The 19,915-nt window shown below is 44.0% G+C and overlaps 1 protein-coding gene across 1 annotated transcript; it reads left to right on the forward strand.

Moving 5' to 3' along the window:
* The first annotated feature begins 211 nt into the window (after positions 1-211).
* Vezf1 (vascular endothelial zinc finger 1) lies at positions 212-16,474 on the forward strand. Its single transcript, XM_057774876.1, has 6 exons — positions 212-510; positions 4,760-5,454; positions 6,170-6,233; positions 7,771-7,954; positions 9,968-10,126; positions 13,138-16,474. The coding sequence occupies exons 1-6, from the start codon at positions 478-480 to the stop codon at positions 13,563-13,565; spliced, it is 1,563 nt and encodes a 520-aa protein (XP_057630859.1). The 5' UTR covers positions 212-477; the 3' UTR covers positions 13,566-16,474.
* Positions 16,475-19,915: the final 3,441 nt, after the last annotated feature.

Raw genomic sequence — 19,915 nt, forward strand, 5'->3', positions numbered from 1 at the left:
AGCTGTGCCCAGCGGGCCAGTGCCAGACCCTGGCGTCCTCCATCTTCTCTCCTGAGCTCCCCCCTGTTCCAGCTGCCTGAGCCACGGACCGCAGCATCACACACCCCCGCGGGGGGGGACGCCGCGCCCCATCCCCGCCCCCGGCCCCACCCCAGCCCCCGCGCGGGCGCCCTGACCCCACCGCCCGCGGGCACTGGCTGAGCTCCGAGGCGGCGCGCCGGCAGCGGGGACGCCCGGAGGGGGTCGGAGCGGCTGGGGGCGGCGGCGGCCGGGCCGGGGCTCCCCCCCCGCCCGCGCTCGCCGCCGCGGTGGTGCGTCCCGGAGGTTACCGGAAGTGGCCGCGCTCGGCGCTGCCATGTTGAGGAGCCGCCGCTGCCGCTGCCGCCGCCGCCGCCGCCGCTTTGTTGTCGCCTCCTCCGGCTGAGGAGGCTCCCCGAGCGGGGGGAGTGGGGAGGAGGGGGGTCGGCCGCCGCAGCCATGGAGGCCAACTGGACCGCGTTCCTGTTCCAGGTACTGGGGGCCCCGGGGGGGCCGGGGGGCCAGGGGGGCCGGGCCGGGCTCGGGCGGGCGCTCCTCCCCTCCCGGCTCCGCTCTCCGGCCCGGCCTTAATCCCCCTTTGTTTTTCCGCCCGCCCGCTCCCGCGGAGCCCGGCCGCTGAGGTGAAAGGAGGCGGCCTGACGGGGTGCGGGGGAGAAGCAGGCCTCGGGGTGAACCCGGGCCCCCCCAAGCACACACGCATACACACACCCTTCCCTCCCGCCCCGAAGGGGAAGGGAGGAGGCCGGTCGCTGTCACCACCCCGCGGCCCAGAGAAAGGAGGGCGCCGGGCCGCTGGGTAGCGCGGGCCGCTCGGCCACTGCGCGCCCGACCCTGCCGCGCGGCGCAACGAGGGGGTCCCCCGGTCCTGCTCCGAGTCCCCATCCATCTTTCGCTCGCGCTTTCGCGTCACCTCTCTTTTTGTGTGTGTGCTTGTGTGTTGACTTTCTGACCCTCCTCCCACATCCCGCGAATAGCGGGTATCTCTGGCTTCGCCGCCACTCCCCCTTCTCGCCGCCCCCTCGGGTATACCCGACCGGGGGTGTTGCGAGCGTGGTTCCCCTCCGCAAACTTTTTTCCATTCCTACTCCGAGTTCTAGCTGAGTCCTGGCAGCTGGTCCCCTCGCCTCTGTCCAGCTCTCCTGCCGTCCCATTGAGCTTGGGGAATCCCCGGGCTGGCGGGGCCGGGCGGGGGCGGGGAGCGGCGGGGGCCGGGACTCCTGCAGGCCCGACCTTCTCGGAGCGCGGCTCGTTCGCTCGCTCACGGCCCGCTCGCTCGAACGTTCGCTCGGGCCCAGTGGGCGACGGGAAGCGAAGTGCGAGCGCAAAGTCCGCTTACAAAGCCCCCAGATGAGTCACTCGTGGCGTGTGGATCTTCGCTTTTTTTGCTAGAAACTTAAAAGCTACTATAGCGGATACTTTAGCCATACCTTTCCCCTGCCACTTTAATGCAGGACCCCTGTTTGGAACTTTCTTTCCCTGCTTTCTTTCGTTTCTGTTTGCAAATACATCGATGAGCAGTAGAGATGAGCTCACGTAGAAACTTCAGACCCGAAGGTTAGGAAGCTCGTCGTTTTTTAAAGTGTGTCCTTCGCGCCTGCCTCTTTTGAGTTATTTTCCTAAGAATATTTCGTGAAATTCCAAACGTGTAACTTGGGCGCTTTGAGCCCTTTGGAAATGCAGAATCTTCAGAAGATTATCCTCTCAGCATCTGGTCCCATCCCGGTGGAGTTATATAGCGAACTGGAGAACGCAAAATGACCTATTGTGTAACCTGGCTTGTCTTAATAAGACATATTTTCAAGTATGGGCATTTTGATTTTAAGTAATTAGTGAAATAAATGAACTTACTAAAATCGGGAATTCTTAAGATTTTGGAACGCACGAACTTCTCACCCTATCACTCTGATCTAGTGTTGGTTGCTTTGATGAGCTTGTTAATAAAGGGATAACTTAAGAATGTATTGGCAAAGAAATACAAAACTAGCTGGCGGGGTTGGTGCAAAGCCGGCAAACGCCTTCTTTAGAAGAAGCTTACAGATGGTCATTTTACAATAAAGGACTGAGCCATAGAAGTGGTTTAAACACTATTACACCGAGTATCCGTGAACTTAATGGAGAGCGAGCAAATCGAGTTCTTTATGTAAAGGAGAAGCCCACAGTTCATCTTTGGGAAGCTAGTTGAAAGGTTCCATACTTTAAAAGGCCGTTTTAACTATTTTTTTCCTGGATAAAGCTAATGCCAACCTATTAATTGTTTTCCACCTGAGGAGGAAATGTGACAGCTCATATTTGATCCTGGGAGCGCAGTGTGTGCTGTGAAAGTTGTTGGAAAAGCTGTCATTTAGAGTCGAGGACAATGAGGAAAGAGACCTTCAGTCTCTCCTGTGGAAAGATACAAGCAGACATTCAGTGCCAGTTTTCAGTTTCTCACTGGGGAAATAGAGAATTCAACTCTGTTTCTTGGAGCATCCTGTTGAATTTGTATCTTTAAACAAAATTTAATAACCTGCTTGCTTTCCAGATAACATGGTGGAAAGTGAAAGTGAAGCTCTTAAAATATTTGATGGATGATTCTTCTAACAGGACATTCAAGATATGACTCACCGATGCTAATTTGTTTCAGTACAAAATCTCTTACCCTCTGGCAATGGAGATTTCATGGTTCTACATCCTACCACCCTGGGTGATGAAATAACATTTCTGTTTTGTTTTTTGCCAGCCCCAGAAAAAAGGAAAGCCTGGGCAGGGCTGGAGCTGTGCACTTGAGTTAGAAGATAAAATTTAAACTTTGATGTGATGATGCTAGTCAAATAAAAGCCTACTGAGAACTTATATTTGAGAAGTAAATCACTTTGTTGAAGGCAGGCCGTGGCTTTTATTTAACTCTTTTCCTCAAGAAACAAGTTGAGGAAAATTGCCTTCTTAGCCAGCTTTATGGAGAAGTTCTGGGCTGGGCTCCTAGGAATCTTTAGAGACTGATTCTTCGGACCGGGGACCTGGTGTGACCCTCCTGTGTGTGAGCATTGGCAGTGCTGTAGAGATAATTTGTATAGCACAAACATCTGGATTGGTAAAATGACAGTCATTTCTTTTAGTGCTCCATCCTTCTAATGGTTGTTTAGAATCGAAAAATGGCTCAAAATGTTATAAGTTTGAACTTTGTCCAGAAGATTTGCATTCCATGGCGTGTGATATGTTAGCCTTTGAAATTGTATATCTTGAGCGAGCTTCAGCTCTTACCTGTTTGTATTCAGTATGGAAACTTGGGTATCCTACTCAGCTCAAAAAAGAGTAAGATTAGAAACCAAATTGTGTAAGTACACCTGGGTAGGTAGGCTCCAGGTTAAAGAGCTGCACACGTTAGATGAAAAGTGGACTGTAATTCGGTGTGGGCATTGGATCTGGAAGAAGACCCATTAGTAACTGCACTTTCTAAGTGTTATTGCAAAGCCTGAAGGACATTTTAAGTCAAGATTGTTAAATTCAGACTGCCTCCTTTGGATACCTCACCTCCTAATCTTTGGGAAGAGTGGTTCCAGGCCCAGCTGCTGACCTGCAATTAAGTGGAAAGTGAGAAATGGATGCCCTTGACTGGCAGAGGAGAAGCTCTGCTAGCTTCCTTGGGTGTTGTTGTTTCGTTGTCTGTGTCTTTAATAACTTAGGTAACCAAGTGACTACAGAGTGTGAAGGGAAGAAAACTCACATGTCTACGATGATGGGATGGGCTCTGCCTAGGATGTTATATGCTTAAAATATTTGGAACTCCTAGCTTGGTCCTTTTAGGATTACAAAACTCAAGCATAGGGGCTTGTGCTCACTGTCAAATATTTAAAAAATAAAGTTGGTAAAGAGCAACATATTAGGAAGAGCTATTTCAAGAACTTTTTCCATCGTTTTCTAAAATTTCCAAACAGTGGTTCAGCTAAGGTTCTAGAGTAGAGAAGCATATATTTACCACTGTGTCACAGCCTGCTTCTGGAAGAGGGTGCACCTGAGTGTGGGTGCAGTTCTCTTTCTCTTGCTAGTGTTGATAAAGGATGCAAACTCTAGTAGAGGTTTCCTGGTCTGAGAAGCAGATGCCAGGTGTTTGCCACCTTCACACATGCCTTCCATGTCAGCCACATCTTTCAGTAGAATTAAGTGATGAGCTTTATAAGTGAACTTAACAGCTAGTGTGTGTATTCACAGAGCTACATTCCTTTCATTGCTTAGCAGGCCCTTTCTCAATCACTAGTTTTCTTCTGATGGAGAGCGAGAGACTTGGTGCTTTTTATGCCCTTTGTAACAGACAAGTAGATGACCTTGTTGATCATATACAGGGTTTGTATATTGCCACAATCTAAGATACTGTTAAATATTTAACTCTGGCATGTACTCTTTTTTTGACAAGTTATTTAAGATTGGTTTCAGTATTGGCAGTCAAATGCGCACTGATTTCATCGACTAATGTCTCTCATGAGCCAGGATAGTATGTACTTTAGTCAACTGTTTGAAAGTATGATTGCTGTCAGCAGTGTAGATGCAAACATTTTGACCAGCAGTGATTTTCAGTGTTTTGTACCCAGAGCTCTTGAGAGCAGGTGGTCGCTGCAGCTCTGTGACAGAGGGCAGCTCACAGACTCCGGGACTGTGGCTTCTGCTCTCTCTTGTCTGGAGCATGTTGAATGGTTAAGGTCACTCTGAGAGGCTCAGTTTCTCAAGTGTAAATGTTTGGTTTTAGGCCCATGAAGCCTCCCATCACCAACAGCAGGCAGCACAGAACAGCTTGCTGCCCCTCCTGAGTTCTGCTGTGGAGCCCCCTGATCAGAAACCGTTGCTTCCAATACCAATAACTCAGAAACCTCAGGCTGCACCAGAAACATTAAAGGATGCCATTGGGATTAAAAAAGAAAAACCCAAAACTTCATTTGTGTGCACTTACTGCAGTAAAGCATTCAGGGACAGCTATCACCTGAGACGCCATCAGTCCTGCCACACAGGGATCAAGCTGGTGTCTCGGGCAAAGAAAACTCCCACCACGGTGGTTCCCCTTATCTCCACCATCGCTGGAGACAGCAGCCGAACTTCGTTGGTTTCAACTATTGCAGGCATCTTATCAACAGTCACTACATCTTCCTCGGGCACCAACCCCAGTAGCAGTGCCAGCACCACAGCAATGCCTGTGCCCCAGTCTGTCAAGAAACCCAGTAAGCCTGTCAAGAAGAACCATGCCTGTGAGATGTGTGGGAAGGCCTTCCGGGATGTGTACCACCTCAATCGGCACAAGCTTTCCCATTCGGACGAAAAGCCCTTTGAGTGTCCTATTTGTAATCAGCGCTTCAAGAGGAAGGACCGGATGACTTACCATGTGAGGTCTCATGAAGGAGGCATCACCAAACCCTATACTTGCAGTGTTTGTGGGAAAGGCTTCTCAAGGTACTGCATTTTGCATTGCTTTTTCATTATGGTATCGGTCAGAGCCAATTTGTGTCTGTGATCTAGGTTAATGTGAAAAGCTATATGTGCAGGTCTGCATTATAAGGGGAAGTTGGTGAAAAAGTCTGTCTTTAGGTCTAACTCTGATTTGGTATGACTGACTAGTGGAACATAGCAGTTAACCTGTCAGGTCACTTAAGGCGGGACTTCGGTAGACCCAGGCCTTTATTTGGCATAAGGATTCTTAACACTTCAAAAGTCTTGCCAGTTTTTAGTTCAGTTGGAGAACCCGATATGAGGATCACTGCAAATCAGAGAGATTTTTGCATACTCTTAATGCAACTTTTAAGAAGCTTTTCTCCCACTCCCTAGCCCCATTTTTATGTGTACTTTTTAACTTTAAAAAAAAAAATGAAAAAAGCTCTTAGAGTTAACACAGTGGTAGTTATTCCTGGTATTGAAACTACAACTTTTGAATGTTTGTGTTGTAAAGAATCAGAACTTTAGTATGATCTGATGTTGACTAGAAGAAGAACAGGTGAAGGACTAAGATTTGGGTTTATGATGTGAGAGGTAAGATTTGCGCTGAGGGTGGGGGAGTTGGTAATCCTTGCTTTCTGCAGGACGCGCCCCTGTAGTTTGCAAGGCACAGCGTCACATAAGCAGCGTTTCTCCGAGTGTTCCGTTACATCTTCCGTTTGAAACTCTTTTACAGGCCTGACCACCTAAGCTGTCATGTAAAACACGTGCATTCAACAGAAAGACCCTTCAAATGCCAAGTAAGAGTTAAAATGACTTATCCTTAGCGTAGCACCTGGTGCACATTGTCCAGAAAGCCAGAGCCACTCAAATCTTGTGGTTCTTGAACAGTCAAGTCACAGATTGGAGTGAATGTGGTTCATTGGAATTCTAGTTTTATAATATTAAGATGGTATATATACACATATGTATATATATATATGTTATATATTAAGATTCTTTTTAAATATAAGTGTATTATTTTTGTGTAGCTGTGTTCCCTTTCCTTGGACAATGACATTTTTTTGGTGTAAGAGGGGAAATTTTTTTGTAATTAAAAAAGTACTTACTTTATGTGTACGTGTGTGTACTTGAATGTATATATGTGTACAATATGCATGCAGGAGCCTAAGTAGGTCAGAAGAAGGCATCAAATTTCCTGGAACTGGAGTCACAGAAGGTTGTGAACCACTACATGGGTGCTAGGAACTGAACTTGGGCCCTCTGCAAGAGCAGCCAGTGCTCTTTACCTCCAGGCCATTTCTCCAAACCCTTTTGTTATTTTTTATGCTATGTATATGAATGTTTGCCTGCATGTATGTACGTGCACCATGTACATGCTTGGTGCCCAAGCAAGGCAAAAGAAGTTGTTAGATCTTCTGGAACTGGAGTTACAGGTGCTTATGAGCCACCATGTGAGTACTGGGAACTAAACCTGGTTCCTCTGCAAGAGCAGCCACTGTTCTCCAGCGCGGAGAAGGAAAAATTTTACAGTGCATTTTCTGTTATCATTGGGATAAGTGTTATTCTTTACTAGATTGTTGTTTGCTTTTACCATATTGGAGGATGTATTCAGATCAGTGATTTTTATTAGGCGTAAATTGTGATAATGAAAAAGTTAAGAATTTTTTCCACTCAAATGACTGTTTTAGGCATTCCTGATCCTAATTTGTTGTTGGATGTTCTTTAGTGCTCCTTTCAGTTGTTTATTAATGACTGATTTTATTAAGTAAATGACTTGAATTCTAAGAACAATCTAATTGAAGGAAGGACAATAGTGTCATTCACTGAATACTACTCTGTGAATCAAGCTCTTCATCTGCCAGGAATTCTGTGATAGGTGTTGTCCCAGTTCCATAGAGACATCAGACAGATTAACTGTATTGTTCAGTATTACACTATTTAGTGATTTGTGAAACTCAGTTTAAATCCAGGCTTTTGTTTTTGTCTTGTTTGGCTTTGCTCTTGCAGTGCTGGGAATTGAACCCATGAGGCAGTTACTCTATCACTGAGCCCTCTGCCCAGCCCTAAATCTAAGTTTAACTCAGTGTGAGCCTCATATCTTTTCACTACTCCGTGTTGATGTATTTTCTTCCTCCAAAATAGAAGCATCTAAAATCACCAGCTGTTTAGTAATTTTAGTAATTTTAGTGATTCTCAGTAACACATGCGATGAAAATTAGACTAGTTCAGCCAAGCTTGCTGATGTGGGTAGGGGTAATGTGCAGAATATACGCACTTTAAAATGAGTTGAACAGGATAGTCTATATTTAAAAAAAGTTTTCCTCCCTCATGCAGACGTGCACTGCTGCCTTTGCCACCAAAGACAGACTACGGACACACATGGTGCGCCACGAAGGCAAAGTATCATGTAACATCTGTGGGAAGCTCTTGAGTGCAGCATACATCACCAGCCACTTAAAGACACATGGGCAGAGCCAAAGTATCAACTGTAATACGTGTAAACAAGGCATCAGCAAAAGTAGGTGATGTTTCAGACTGTTTTGCATTTCATATTGATGAAATGTAGGCTTCCTTTTTCAATATATCAAAGATATTTAGACTATGCTCATGGGACTGTATTAATGTTCATCTTGTTTCCTCCCATCACCAGACTAGGCAAGCAGGCATCAATGGAGAGAGTGTGTTGGTGTTGGAACTGTGTTTTAAACCATGTATTGTTAACTCTCCGTTCATTCGCTTCTAGTCCTGTACTTGTCTACTTCTAATTATACCCGTAGAGCAGAATTTCATCCCAGCTATTTTCATTGTTTTGTTTGAGGTTTGAATAAGAGCTCTGGTGCTTGGAACTGGAGCAGCTAGGTGTCGTGGTTCACACCTATGTTCCTGGAGCATGGGAGCTAAAAGCAGGAGTATCAGAAGTTCAAGATCAGAGTTGGCTATAAAGTACATTTGAGGCTAGCCTGTGACCCTGTCTCAAAGTAATATGATATGATAATAATAAACTGGTGGCATATAGTTGTAATCCTAGCACTTGGGAGATGGGACCAGAAGAGTCAGGAGTTTAAGGCTCACATCACCAACAGAGACAGTTTGGCTGTGTGAGACCTTTTCACTCACACACACAGAGCAGGATTAAGTTCAGAGTTGAAGATAAAATTTAATACTTAATATACGTAACTTTTGTTTCAAAAATTTCCTTAACCACTGAAGGGCTATTTTCATAATTCTGTATCTTATTATGTATATATTTCATGCAACAGAAATGTCAGATTCTCTAAAATGATCATGAATAGCTTCAGTGAATGGGAAAGTTTAATATGTGCGTTTTTGTTTGTTTGTTTGTTTGTTTGTTTTTCGAGACAGGGTTTCTCTGTAGCTTTGGAGCTTGTCCTAGACTAGGCTGGCCTCGAACTTACAAAGATCCACCTGCCTCTGCCTCCCGAGTGCTGGAATTAAAGGCATGCGCTACCACCGCCTGGCTTAATATGTTTTTTGTTTTGTTTTCTTACACTCTTGTAGCCTTGACTGACTTGGAACTCAGAGATCTGCCTTCCTCTGCCTCCCAAATACTAGTATTAAAGGTATGTGCCTCATACCTGACTCGCTTAATGTGTTTTAATCCTATCTATTTTTGCATTTTTGTGAGTATATTGGGCTCATTATCTAGCTTGCTATACTTTATAAAAATTTACTTTAATATATGTCTCTGTGGTTAAACGAATCTATTTGATAGTTTATTAAATATTGAACCCATGCTAACTAACATTATTCAACTTCCTTTTTCAAAGATAATTCCTTTATAATATAGCAAAATTTTCCTTTCTTTTTTATATTAGTTTTCTCTAGTTCTACAGATTATTTAAAATGATGTTTTATTTATTTAGTGTGTGTGCACACATATACCACAGTGCAAGTGTGGAGGTCAGAGGAAAACTTTGGAGAGTTGGTTCTCTCCTTCAACCACATAGGTCCTAGGGATTCAGCTCAGAACATCAGGCTTGGTGCCAGGTGCCTTTACTTGCTGAGCCATCTTCCTGCTCCTCATTTCGTGACTTTTAGCGAATGTATTTGTTTTATTCAGTATAGACACAGGCAGGAAAAAAAATTCACTACATTAGGAGCTATTAGTTAAATGACAATAGCCATAAAGGCATAAGGAGTCAAAACATCTGTGTTTGGGTGGGATTGTTTGCTTGCTTGCTTGTTTCTGAAATAAGTTCTCACTATGTAGTCTTGGCCTTTTGAACTCACAGTGTAGACCATAGACTGGTTGATCCACGTGGAGATCCACCTGCCTCTGCCTCCTGAATACAGAGATTAAAGGTGTGCAGCAAAATTTCTGGCTTGGATTTCTTTGCTTTTGTTTTTGATAGGGTCTTATGCTGAGAATGAAATCAGGTCTTCTTCCTGTATGTTAGCCAGGCACTCTAACAGCTGACTTCTTATATCTCTAGCTCCTAGGTTCGGGTTTGAAAACATGGTTGCACTTTTTCAAGGTAAATACAATGTTTGTGGTTTGTCTTTGGAATAGCATGCATGAGTGAAGAGACCAGCAATCAAAAGCAGCAACAACAACAGCAACAACAGCAGCAGCAGCAACAACAACAACAACAACATGTGACAAGCTGGCCAGGGAAGCAGGTAGAGACACTGAGATTGTGGGAAGAAGCTGTCAAAGCAAGAAAGAAAGGTAAGAAGGGGCTTCCGGTGCTCTGTGTGTGGCTCAAGGAGTGTTTGATTAGTATTCCAGATGACAGAAGTGGAGCACAGCAGTGGAGGAGTGTAGCTTCACAGTGCTGCTTATGGACAATGTTTGGTATAATCTAATTATTGGCAGCAGGGCTTCCGTTTAGGGTTTTGTTACTGGGAAATGAAAGTCCTCAGCGCTTCCTGCCTTGTTCTTTCTCTGAATTTACTTTTTGTTACATATGCAGTCAAGGTTAGTATGCTTATAGTTCCTTTTTATGTCAGTGTCCTTGTGCTAAGGGTTCCTTTTTGTTTTGTTTTAAGATAGGGTCTCTCTGTGTCCCTTTGACTGTCCTGGAATTCTCTAAGTAGACCAGGATGACCTCAAACTCACAGAGATCCACCTGCCTTTACCTCCCAAGTATTGGGATTAAAGGTGTGCGCCATCATCACCCAATGGGCTCTTTTCTTAATTTCTAAAATATTACCACTTTGAGGTAGATGAGCTATCCTTGTGGGAGTTCATTTTCTTATTGCTGATTTCCTGTTTTTCAGGACTGATCCTGTGTTGATTATTTGGTGCATGATTCAGACCTTACTGTCTGTCTTGCTATCTTTTCTCTTGGCTCTTGGTCTCACCTTTATCTACTTTATCTACCTTAACCTATCTGCTCCTCTGCTGTTGAGGGCTTTGTTATAGAAGTTTAGATGATGATAATTGTGTAGTAGTTGAAGGAATATTGTGAAGGATATTTTCACTAAAGAAGGAATAAAAGTATTTGAAGTCATAGTAGAAGGATGCTTGAGAACCAGGGCACAGCCCACTGGTCAGCACTTGCCTTCTATGTCCAGTATCAAAGGTTTAATCCTCTAGAGTGAAATGAAGACTGTAGGGGAGGGAGGCAAGAAAGTAGCACAGGAGACAGAAACGCCTTCCTTTGAGCAGAGCACAAGGAGAGGACGGCAGCAGTGATACTGTTACCCAGGAAGTGATGGGCCTTCTCCCATCCTCACTTTCTGCATTTGTGTTCCCTGTTGTATTTCAGTTTGCTTTGCATAATAAGACTTGATTGTTTAACTCATCTTCTGACCTTCATTAAACAAAATGCTATTGTGTTCCCATTTGTAGCTGGAGTCGCTCTCTCTGTTAGTAAACATTACATTTGGGAAAGAGGAGATGGCTATATTGAGAACCTCATGAAAATCTAAACTTGATTTTAAAGTGTCACTGTTTGTGTGTTTTAATTTTTTTGAGACAGGGTCTCACTATGTAGCCCTAACTGCCCGAGAGGTCCCTATGTAAACCAGGCTGGCCCCAAACCCAGAGATCCACACCCAGCCAGAAATGCTCTTTAAATATTAGACCTGGATAAATTTTAAATTCCCAAACCTGGATGAAAATCAGATTATTATTGAGGAAGCTTTTTAACTTTATAGATTTCCCAGGTTCTATCTCAGTTTCACAATTGAATATCCCAGCAATCTATTAAAAAAATAAAAAGAGCCTCCCTAGATGTTTTTCATCATCATTCTTGTTTGGCAGCTCCTGGTATGTAGTGCAGAGCAGGCCAGATAAGGTCAGACCAATCAAATGGCTGACTGGCCTGAAGCGGTTGGACCCCTCTGTGGACCCTGTGCAGACTCCTCTAGCTGTAGACTTGAGTGGGTGTCACAGGTCTGTCTCCTTACTGCCAATTTATGGCATCTTGATAAGTGCTGCTGAATTTTCTGGAGTGGGTGAAGTAGGATGTCATCTGCCAGGGATCTATTTTCTTTTTTTTTAAATTAATATTTTATTATTTATGTGCATAAATGTTCTGCCTGATTGTATGTATGTGTGCCACATGCATGCCTGGTGCCTGCAGAAGCCAGAATAGGGCTTCAGGTCCCCTGAGAGTGGAGTTACAGATTGTTTTTGAGCCACTCTGTAGGTGCTGGTAATTAAACCCAGGCTGTCTATAAGAGCAGCAAGTGCTCTTAACTGCTGAGCCAGCTCTCCAGCCCCAGGGATCTGTTTGGGCATTGCTGAATAAAAAGGACTGGATTTCTCTAACATGCCACAGGATTTCCTTGCCCGAGTTAGTCCTACTTGGTATACTTGGTGGTGTGTGTAATGTGTGCTGTTAGATGCTATTGGGCATGAAGTAGGTGATTATATCAGCATTAGAAAGAAGTGGAAGTAGGGGTGAGAAGGAAAGGAGAACACAACTACTGAGTAGTAGCTTTTCCTTAGCAGAAGAAGTTTGTTAAGCCTGGCATCATGGTGCATGCCTTTAATCCCACCCAGCACTGTGGAAGTAGAGGCAGACAGAAGATCTCTGAGGCCAGCCTGGGCTACATAACCAGTTCCAGGACAGCCAAGGGTACATAGACCTCCATCTCGAAAAGAAAAGAAACATTATGAACTATAACATTAGTTAACTCCTCTGACTCAGACAAACACTGAAATAATGTTTATCATTCTTCCTCCATTTTTAAACCCTCAGCGGAATGTGGCTTCACATCGAAGAAGCCATTTAGCATTTGTGTGTGTGAGTACACACACCTCTTTGCTAGTTAGTGTGCCTTTTGAGAACTCACTGGTGGCACAGTGTGGACAAGTCTTTCTTGTCGGCCTGCTCATGATTGACTGTCCTAGGAAAGGCTGTAGAACTCAGAAGGCATGAAGACAGTGAGATCACTTAGCTTACTCAGTGCCTCTGCTCCCCAGAGCACCATGCAGGAGTCACTGGTCCTCTCAGCATCTCTGAGGTAGGTAGTAAATCTGAACTGAAAACAGAAGTTCGGGACTGAACAAGTTGCCCAAGTTTTCCAAGGCATCAGAGAAGAGATTCATAGAGTGGGATCCCTGCCCCAGGACTATGCTCAGAAGATCTTCTCTTCGTATTTGATCACTTGGTAGAAACTGTAATTTGGTTTATTAAATGTTCTTTTTAATTAAGAGAAGTTAATTCAGAAGCTGAATTTTGCTTATAGGTATGAGAGTCTAAAGTCCCTTTTGTCTTCTCATTTTAGAAGCTGCCAACCTGTGCCAAACCTCCACGGCTGCTACGACACCTGTGACTCTCACTACTCCATTCAATATAACCTCCTCTGTGTCATCTGGGACTATGTCAAACCCAGTCACAGTGGCAGCTGCAATGAGCATGAGAAGTCCAGTAAATGTTTCAAGTGCAGTTAATATAACCAGCCCGATGAACATTGGGCATCCTGTAACTATAACCAGTCCATTATCCATGACCTCTCCTTTAACACTCACTACCCCAGTCAACCTCCCCACCCCTGTAACTGCCCCGGTGAATATAGCACACCCTGTCACCATCACATCGCCGATGAACCTGCCCACACCTATGACATTAGCTGCTCCCCTCAATATAGCAATGAGGCCTGTAGAAAGCATGCCTTTCTTGCCCCAAGCTTTGCCTACATCACCACCTTGGTAAACAGTATTATAAAGTCAAAATATGGGTTAAAGTAAATATTTACCAGCAACTTAATTTTAGTTGATTAAAGCAAAAAGCAGACTATGAAATTGGGAGGTTTTATTACGTTAGTTAATAAGAGTGTAGTAGCATTTTGCTCCAATTTGGCTGGGGTTGTTCAAAGTAGGGTATATGTGTAACTTATCACTGGACCACATTAGTTTAATCAGAACCCCTTTTAGCTGACCCCATTGCTTAAACAGGATAGTAGCTGGCAAGGTGAAATGCCAGAATTAAAACCAATCATAAAGCCCATTTTTCAAAAGGAAAAAAAAAGCATTATTTGTTTTTAATTATTATTGTTTTAATCCTACAAAATCATTTTATTGTAAACACTAGCAGAGCTTTTCCCTCTGTACAAGGTGGGTGGTTTTAACCTGAAGTTCTAAACCCACAGAGTGAGAGCTAGTGTAGAATTGTCTGTGTTTTTTGTTTGTATGAGTAAATAGATGCATTGTCATAATAAAATGCATTTCAGAGAATATGCATTTTACCTTTGGGAATATGTTAATTTCAGGCAGCATTCCCTATGGGAAAGGTGATACCAGCTCTGATATGCAAAGCATATGATAATTTATCATTCTAACTTCAACATATAATAGGGATTGTGACCTGATATTTGGAGATGTAAATATTGCTCAGCATATTAATCCTGATGGAATATAGCATTGTAGTTGACTTTTTAAAAAAAAACAACAAAAACTGTAAAAAAAAAAAAACAAAAACAAATTGTGCTTTGATGAGAAGACTGCAGCTGACTTAGGAGAAGTCAGGTGTGCACACAGGCAGGCTCCAAATGCAGGCCAGCGGTTCCTGTTCAGGAGCAACGAGGACTTTGGAGCAGTTTAAATCTATTGCTTTAAGTTGGAAGACATTGGAGGCACTGGGATGTGATAGGCCCCTCTCTCTCCCAATCAGCGCCTGTTGATGTTACAACAGGCACAGATGTGTTAGATGCTCACTAGAGTTTATGTCTTATATTAAATTGTATACAGTTTTTATTCTAACCACTAACTAGGTAGGATGCCCCTTCAGAACAAGCAGAGTGTATCTTTTCTCCCTCCTATGTCTAATCAAGTATTGTGCAGATTTGTTCAACTTTGTAAATATGGACATCACTTTTTTTTTTTCTTTTAAGAAAACACTTGTATCTGCTTTCTGGAGTTTTCAGGGAGGAGGCTGTCTGCATGCTCCATGGAAACCCAGCAATGATTGTGCACGTTGAAACATGTGCTTTTGTTTCTTAGCCGGATGCTTTATCCCTGTACATACGGTAGAAACCAAAAGCTAGGGAAACAGATACTCTTTACGCCATCATGCCACATGTCATGTTTTTAAAGCATTGGGTTAAAGAAGAGTTCGTTCAAACCAAGATGCTGTAATTGTTGGTTTTTTTTTTTTAACATTGCAATATGTTTTGGGTCTTTTTCATTTTTAATTTTGCAGTTAAGAGAAATGGAAATGAGTTTTGTTAACCCTGCAGAATGCTTGCAGGACTCACACCAAATGACTTCCGTTTATACCCCACTGTGTCAGTACAAACATCAAAATACCCTGCGTCTGAGACAGACTTCCTACATCAGGGACAGGTATCTGTGTGTCATTATACAAAACAGTTCTAGGGGGATGAACTACATAGTAAAAAAAAAATTAAAATAAATAGTACCTAGTGTAAAATAATTTTATAAATGATCTTTTGTACTTTAGGACATTAAATTGTACAACTTTTGTATATATAAAGCTTAGGAACTTTCTGTTTAGCAGGAAGGCAACACATTCCTACACTTTTAATGTATATGTTTGTTATAATGTCCATGTAAACATGCCCTATGTTTGTGCCTTTTAATTAGTTTGTCTCAATAAACAAGATGTAGAGAAAAATATGTAGCTATGACTTTGTTACAGCAGTTCTTATCCACAGTTGAAAACTGGTTTGTTTTTAATATGTAGATCATTATGTGTGAGCTACTGGAAGGGCTCATGTGGGGAAGGCCCAGGAACGGTACTGCTGAGACCTGGAAGAGGAGTGGTCACATGTGGAGGAAGCCCTCGTTTCCTGGCATGTGCTCTGTCTGCTGGGCCCTGCCATCACTGTTCTGGTGGCAGTGATTCTTCATAGACAGCCCAGGCTTCCTCCACAGTGGTCCAAGGAGCAGTCCTCAAAGTGGGCAGGTATGGGCCCTTCCCCCCAGGCTACAGCGTGGTCATAAGACCCTGAGAGTATTAGTTCTTATGGGGGAAGAAAAGATATATACTAGAATGATTGTTTTATCAACTCATTGTAAACAGGAGTGAGACTTCATGTAGGACTTGAGATAAAATGCTATTTTGTATGCATACTCTATTCACTTAAGAAGCTTGTCTGCAATAATAAAGCCACGTTGTGTCTTCTCTGGGGAGGGAGAGAGTTGATGGCAGGATGGGGTGAGGGTAGGCCATTGCAAAGGGACGCAAACAGGTTGTGTGGTAAGATCCTCCTGTGTTCTGGAACTGAAGCTGAGCTGTGATGCTGATGATTCAACCATGTGTTGAAGGCACCGACGGCCACCACTCTACAAAAAGGCAGAGTATGTTTTCCCTCCTGGTTGTGACCTGGTGGAGAGCTTCCCCTTTATCAGATTGGCAGCTAAACGGTTGTATTAGATAATCCTCAAATCTGACATCCAGCCTGTTATGCTTGCTCTAGCGCTCGCTGCTTGGCCTGCGTTTACCTTTTACTGTGTATTCATTTCCTCCTAAGGTGTGCTCCTAAATGAAGGTTTCTATGTACGCAGATGATGATTTTACCTGTCAATACCAGCACTGTATTACTAACATGCAAAATACTGCAGATTTATTTTGACAAATTAAAGTTAACCAGTCACAACTGTTATGATGGATTGCTTAATACCACAGAAGCTTCATCAGTTCACTGTGATGGTAGAAAAATGACTGAAGTACTCCTTCCTCAGGTGTGCATGCCTGTCACTGGGCTGGGAAGGGAGGGTTGCCGTAGAGAAGGGCGAGAGGAAAGGCACCGGACTACAGAAGGGTACTCAGCCCTCCACACAGTCCTGCTAAGGACTGACAAAAAGCCAGGCAAGGCTAGATCCACATCAGTTGTCATGTAAAGCCTCCAGGGAGGTGGTTAAGGCAGATGTGACAAGCACCCACATGACAATATCACTAAGCAGCAAATCAAGATTCTGACACTTTGTTTAATGGAAAAGTTTTGGATGCCTCCAGATTTCCATGATAATTGCTTTAGTCTCTTTATTGATTCTGAATACAACTAGAGGAATCATGTTACTTGTGATGTTTTTGTCCTGGGAATAAGGGAAGTTTTATTTCACCAAGTTGCTAGTTGATCAAACCCCATGTATCTGTTTTTGTTCTTCAGGGGCCTTGCAATTTGGTCCTGTGGAGAAATTTGAGTTCAAGATATAGAGGGGTAGAGGTTTTCACTTTGATATCCTCAAGGACCACTGGACAGAAGGTTTGATCAGTTCGGGGTCTGGCCCAGCATTCTGTCCCCTTTTTTTTCTAAGGCGTTTATAGCCTGATAGAATCCCATTTGCACCCATGTGGATATGTAAACCTCAGCACCTCTGGAATGGCCCTGGCAGGTGCTGACTGCTTAGGTCTGAATGCTGCCTGAGCTTGGGAAGTGGAACACTTACTGCTGTTCCACAGGACCCAAGTTTGATTCCCGCATCTTGAAGCTCACAACTGCCTAGAACTCCAGCTCGAGAGGATCCAGCACTTCTGACTTCTGACCTGTACACATGTGCAAACACACAGACAAACGCACGTACACATAATTAAAAAAAATTAAATTTGTTAAAACCTTTTTTGTTTCTCTGTGTAGCTTTGTAGCCTGTGCTGGCACTTGCTTTGTAGACCAGACTGGCCTCGAACTCACAGATATCTGCCTGCTACTGCTTCCCGAGTACTGGGATTAAAGGCATGCACCACCACGGCCTGGTGGGATTTTTTAAAACTTTAAAAAAGAAAATGAGGCCCCTCAAAGTAGGTGGGTCTTTCCATCTCAATTAGCACAATCAGGATAGTCCCACAGGGGACTATCAGAGGAGCACAGTCCATCATGGCTGCTTGTCTACAAACCAACAAGCAGAAGAGAAGCAATAGGACTTGTCTGGCTTTCTCCTTCCTCTACTCTATTCCCCAGCTCACAGGTGTGTATGAAGTCCTAGGTAGTCCAGAGAAACAACAAACCAATAAACAGAAATTAGAAAAAGATCCCACTGTGGAAGTGCGCACCTTTAATCCCAGGACCCATGAGGCAGAGGCAGGTGGATCTCTGTGATTCACAATATCAGAACCATCTACATATCGACTGTTAGGAGTTCTAGACCAGGTCAGAGCAGATCTACATAAAATGTAACAACAACAAAGAAGCCCACAGTGATTTAGCATGAGACAGACGTGAATTCTGCAAAGCTGGGTAAAAGGCATATATGTGTGTGTGTGTGTGTGTTAATGTAAATTTGAAAACATGCCACCGATTCTACTTTTTTCTTTTTACAATATTCACTTTGAGTTTTCTCTGCATAACTCTGCAGTCATTACCTGTGGGACCTGGGGTAAGGAGTGAATGCCAAGGGAGTAAGAGTATTTTGCCATTTTTTTTTTTTTTTTGAGACAGTGTTTCTCTGTAGCTTTGTAGCTTGTCCTGGAACTAGCTCTTGTAGACCAGACTGGTCTCGAACTCACAGAGGTCTTCCTGTCTCTGCCTCACGAGCACTGAGATTAAAGGCATATACCACTACTGTCCGGCAACACATTTTAAAAATAAATAAATGGAAGCCGGGCGGTGGTGGCGCACGCCTTTAATCCCAGCACTTGGGAGGCAGAGGCAGGCGGATCTCTGTGAGTTCGAGACCAGCCTGGTCTATAAGAGCTAGTTCCAGGACAGGCTCCAAAACCACAGAGAAACCCTGTCTTGAAAAACCAAAATAAATAAATAAATAAATAAATAAATAAATAAATAAATAAATAAATGGAAAGAAAAAGTATTCATGACGTATGGTATGGTATGGTATGATCCTAGGCAAGGACGTTAGTATAGATGACACAAAGGGCTGGTGCTGGCAAAAAGGGTGAAAGGTTAACCCAGCAGATAACCTTCCAGGGCAGATTTTGGTCTTCTTTGGGTTGCAAAATTTATTCCTCCACCCCTTCCCACAGGCCGGTTCCCTGGCTTGCTCTCAAAGAATATGGATAGAAGATACACAGACTGACTCAGCCAGCCGTCCTTAGAGAAGCTAGCTGGAATCGAATTTTGCCTGCCTGCGCGGAATGAGTACAAACGGCCGCGCCAAGAGTAGAAGTGAGGCAGCCTTCCACACACAAGCTTCGGCAGACACAGTAGCCACTACTCTGTGAATGAACAAGAGGATAAATCCAACCAATCAGGGCCCAGTAGACCTCAACCAATCCTAGCTCAGCGATGTTTTAGGCTGGGCGGGGTTGACCCTCCGCAGAGTTGTTGGCCTGGTGCCCCTCCCCCACAACCCTGGCATCCAGTTCTAGGGGGAGAGAGAGAGGACTGGAAGCCGCTGAGAGACCCGCAAAGTAGATTAAGCCAAAGGTGCAGGCAGAGAACGCTAAACCTGGCCTGCTGAAGCCATGGCAACGCCGTATTTGCCTTGCATAGTGTGTCCAGGACATCCTAGGAGGAGTGGAACGGCCTCAGGAGTAAGAGGGTCTAGAACCGTGGTTGCTCAACCTTCCTATGCGACCCTTTAATACAGTTCCTTGTGTTGTGGTGACCCTCCAACCAGAAAATTATTTTCGTTTCTACTTCATAACTGTAAATTTCGCTACTGTTATAAATCATAATGTAAATTTTTTTGAAGATTGAAGTTTGCCAAAGGGGGTCGCAACCTACAGGTTGAGAACCACTGGCTTCTCTCCCTAAAAAAAAAAAAAACAAAAAACAAAGGAGATTGATGTTCGGGAGGGTGGGATTGATCAGGAGAGCTGTACTCTATTCCTTTCAGAGGATACAGTAAAGGTAGTGATGCAGTAAGGGAAGATGGAATACCTCCCCGAGGAAGATGCTCTATATCGAGACAGACACCGCCTGTTTCCTGGCCTCTTGGTTCTCTCGGGATTTAGCCTGAAGCCCTTCCACCACATCTCAAGCTATCTCCAACTGGTAGCTTTTCCTACGTGTCTTCCACCAGATTTTCTCATTCCTGAGATGAGGTTGGATAATAGTCCCACCCAAATCGTGATAATAGGGAGAGGACTAGCAGTGTAGTTCAGTGCAGAGAGCACTTGCCCACGACGCAAACTAGGTATCTGGT

The sequence above is a fragment of the Chionomys nivalis genome, chromosome 7 (genome assembly GCF_950005125.1).
Source record: "Chionomys nivalis chromosome 7, mChiNiv1.1, whole genome shotgun sequence".
In the NCBI taxonomy this organism is placed as follows: domain Eukaryota; kingdom Metazoa; phylum Chordata; class Mammalia; order Rodentia; family Cricetidae; genus Chionomys; species Chionomys nivalis.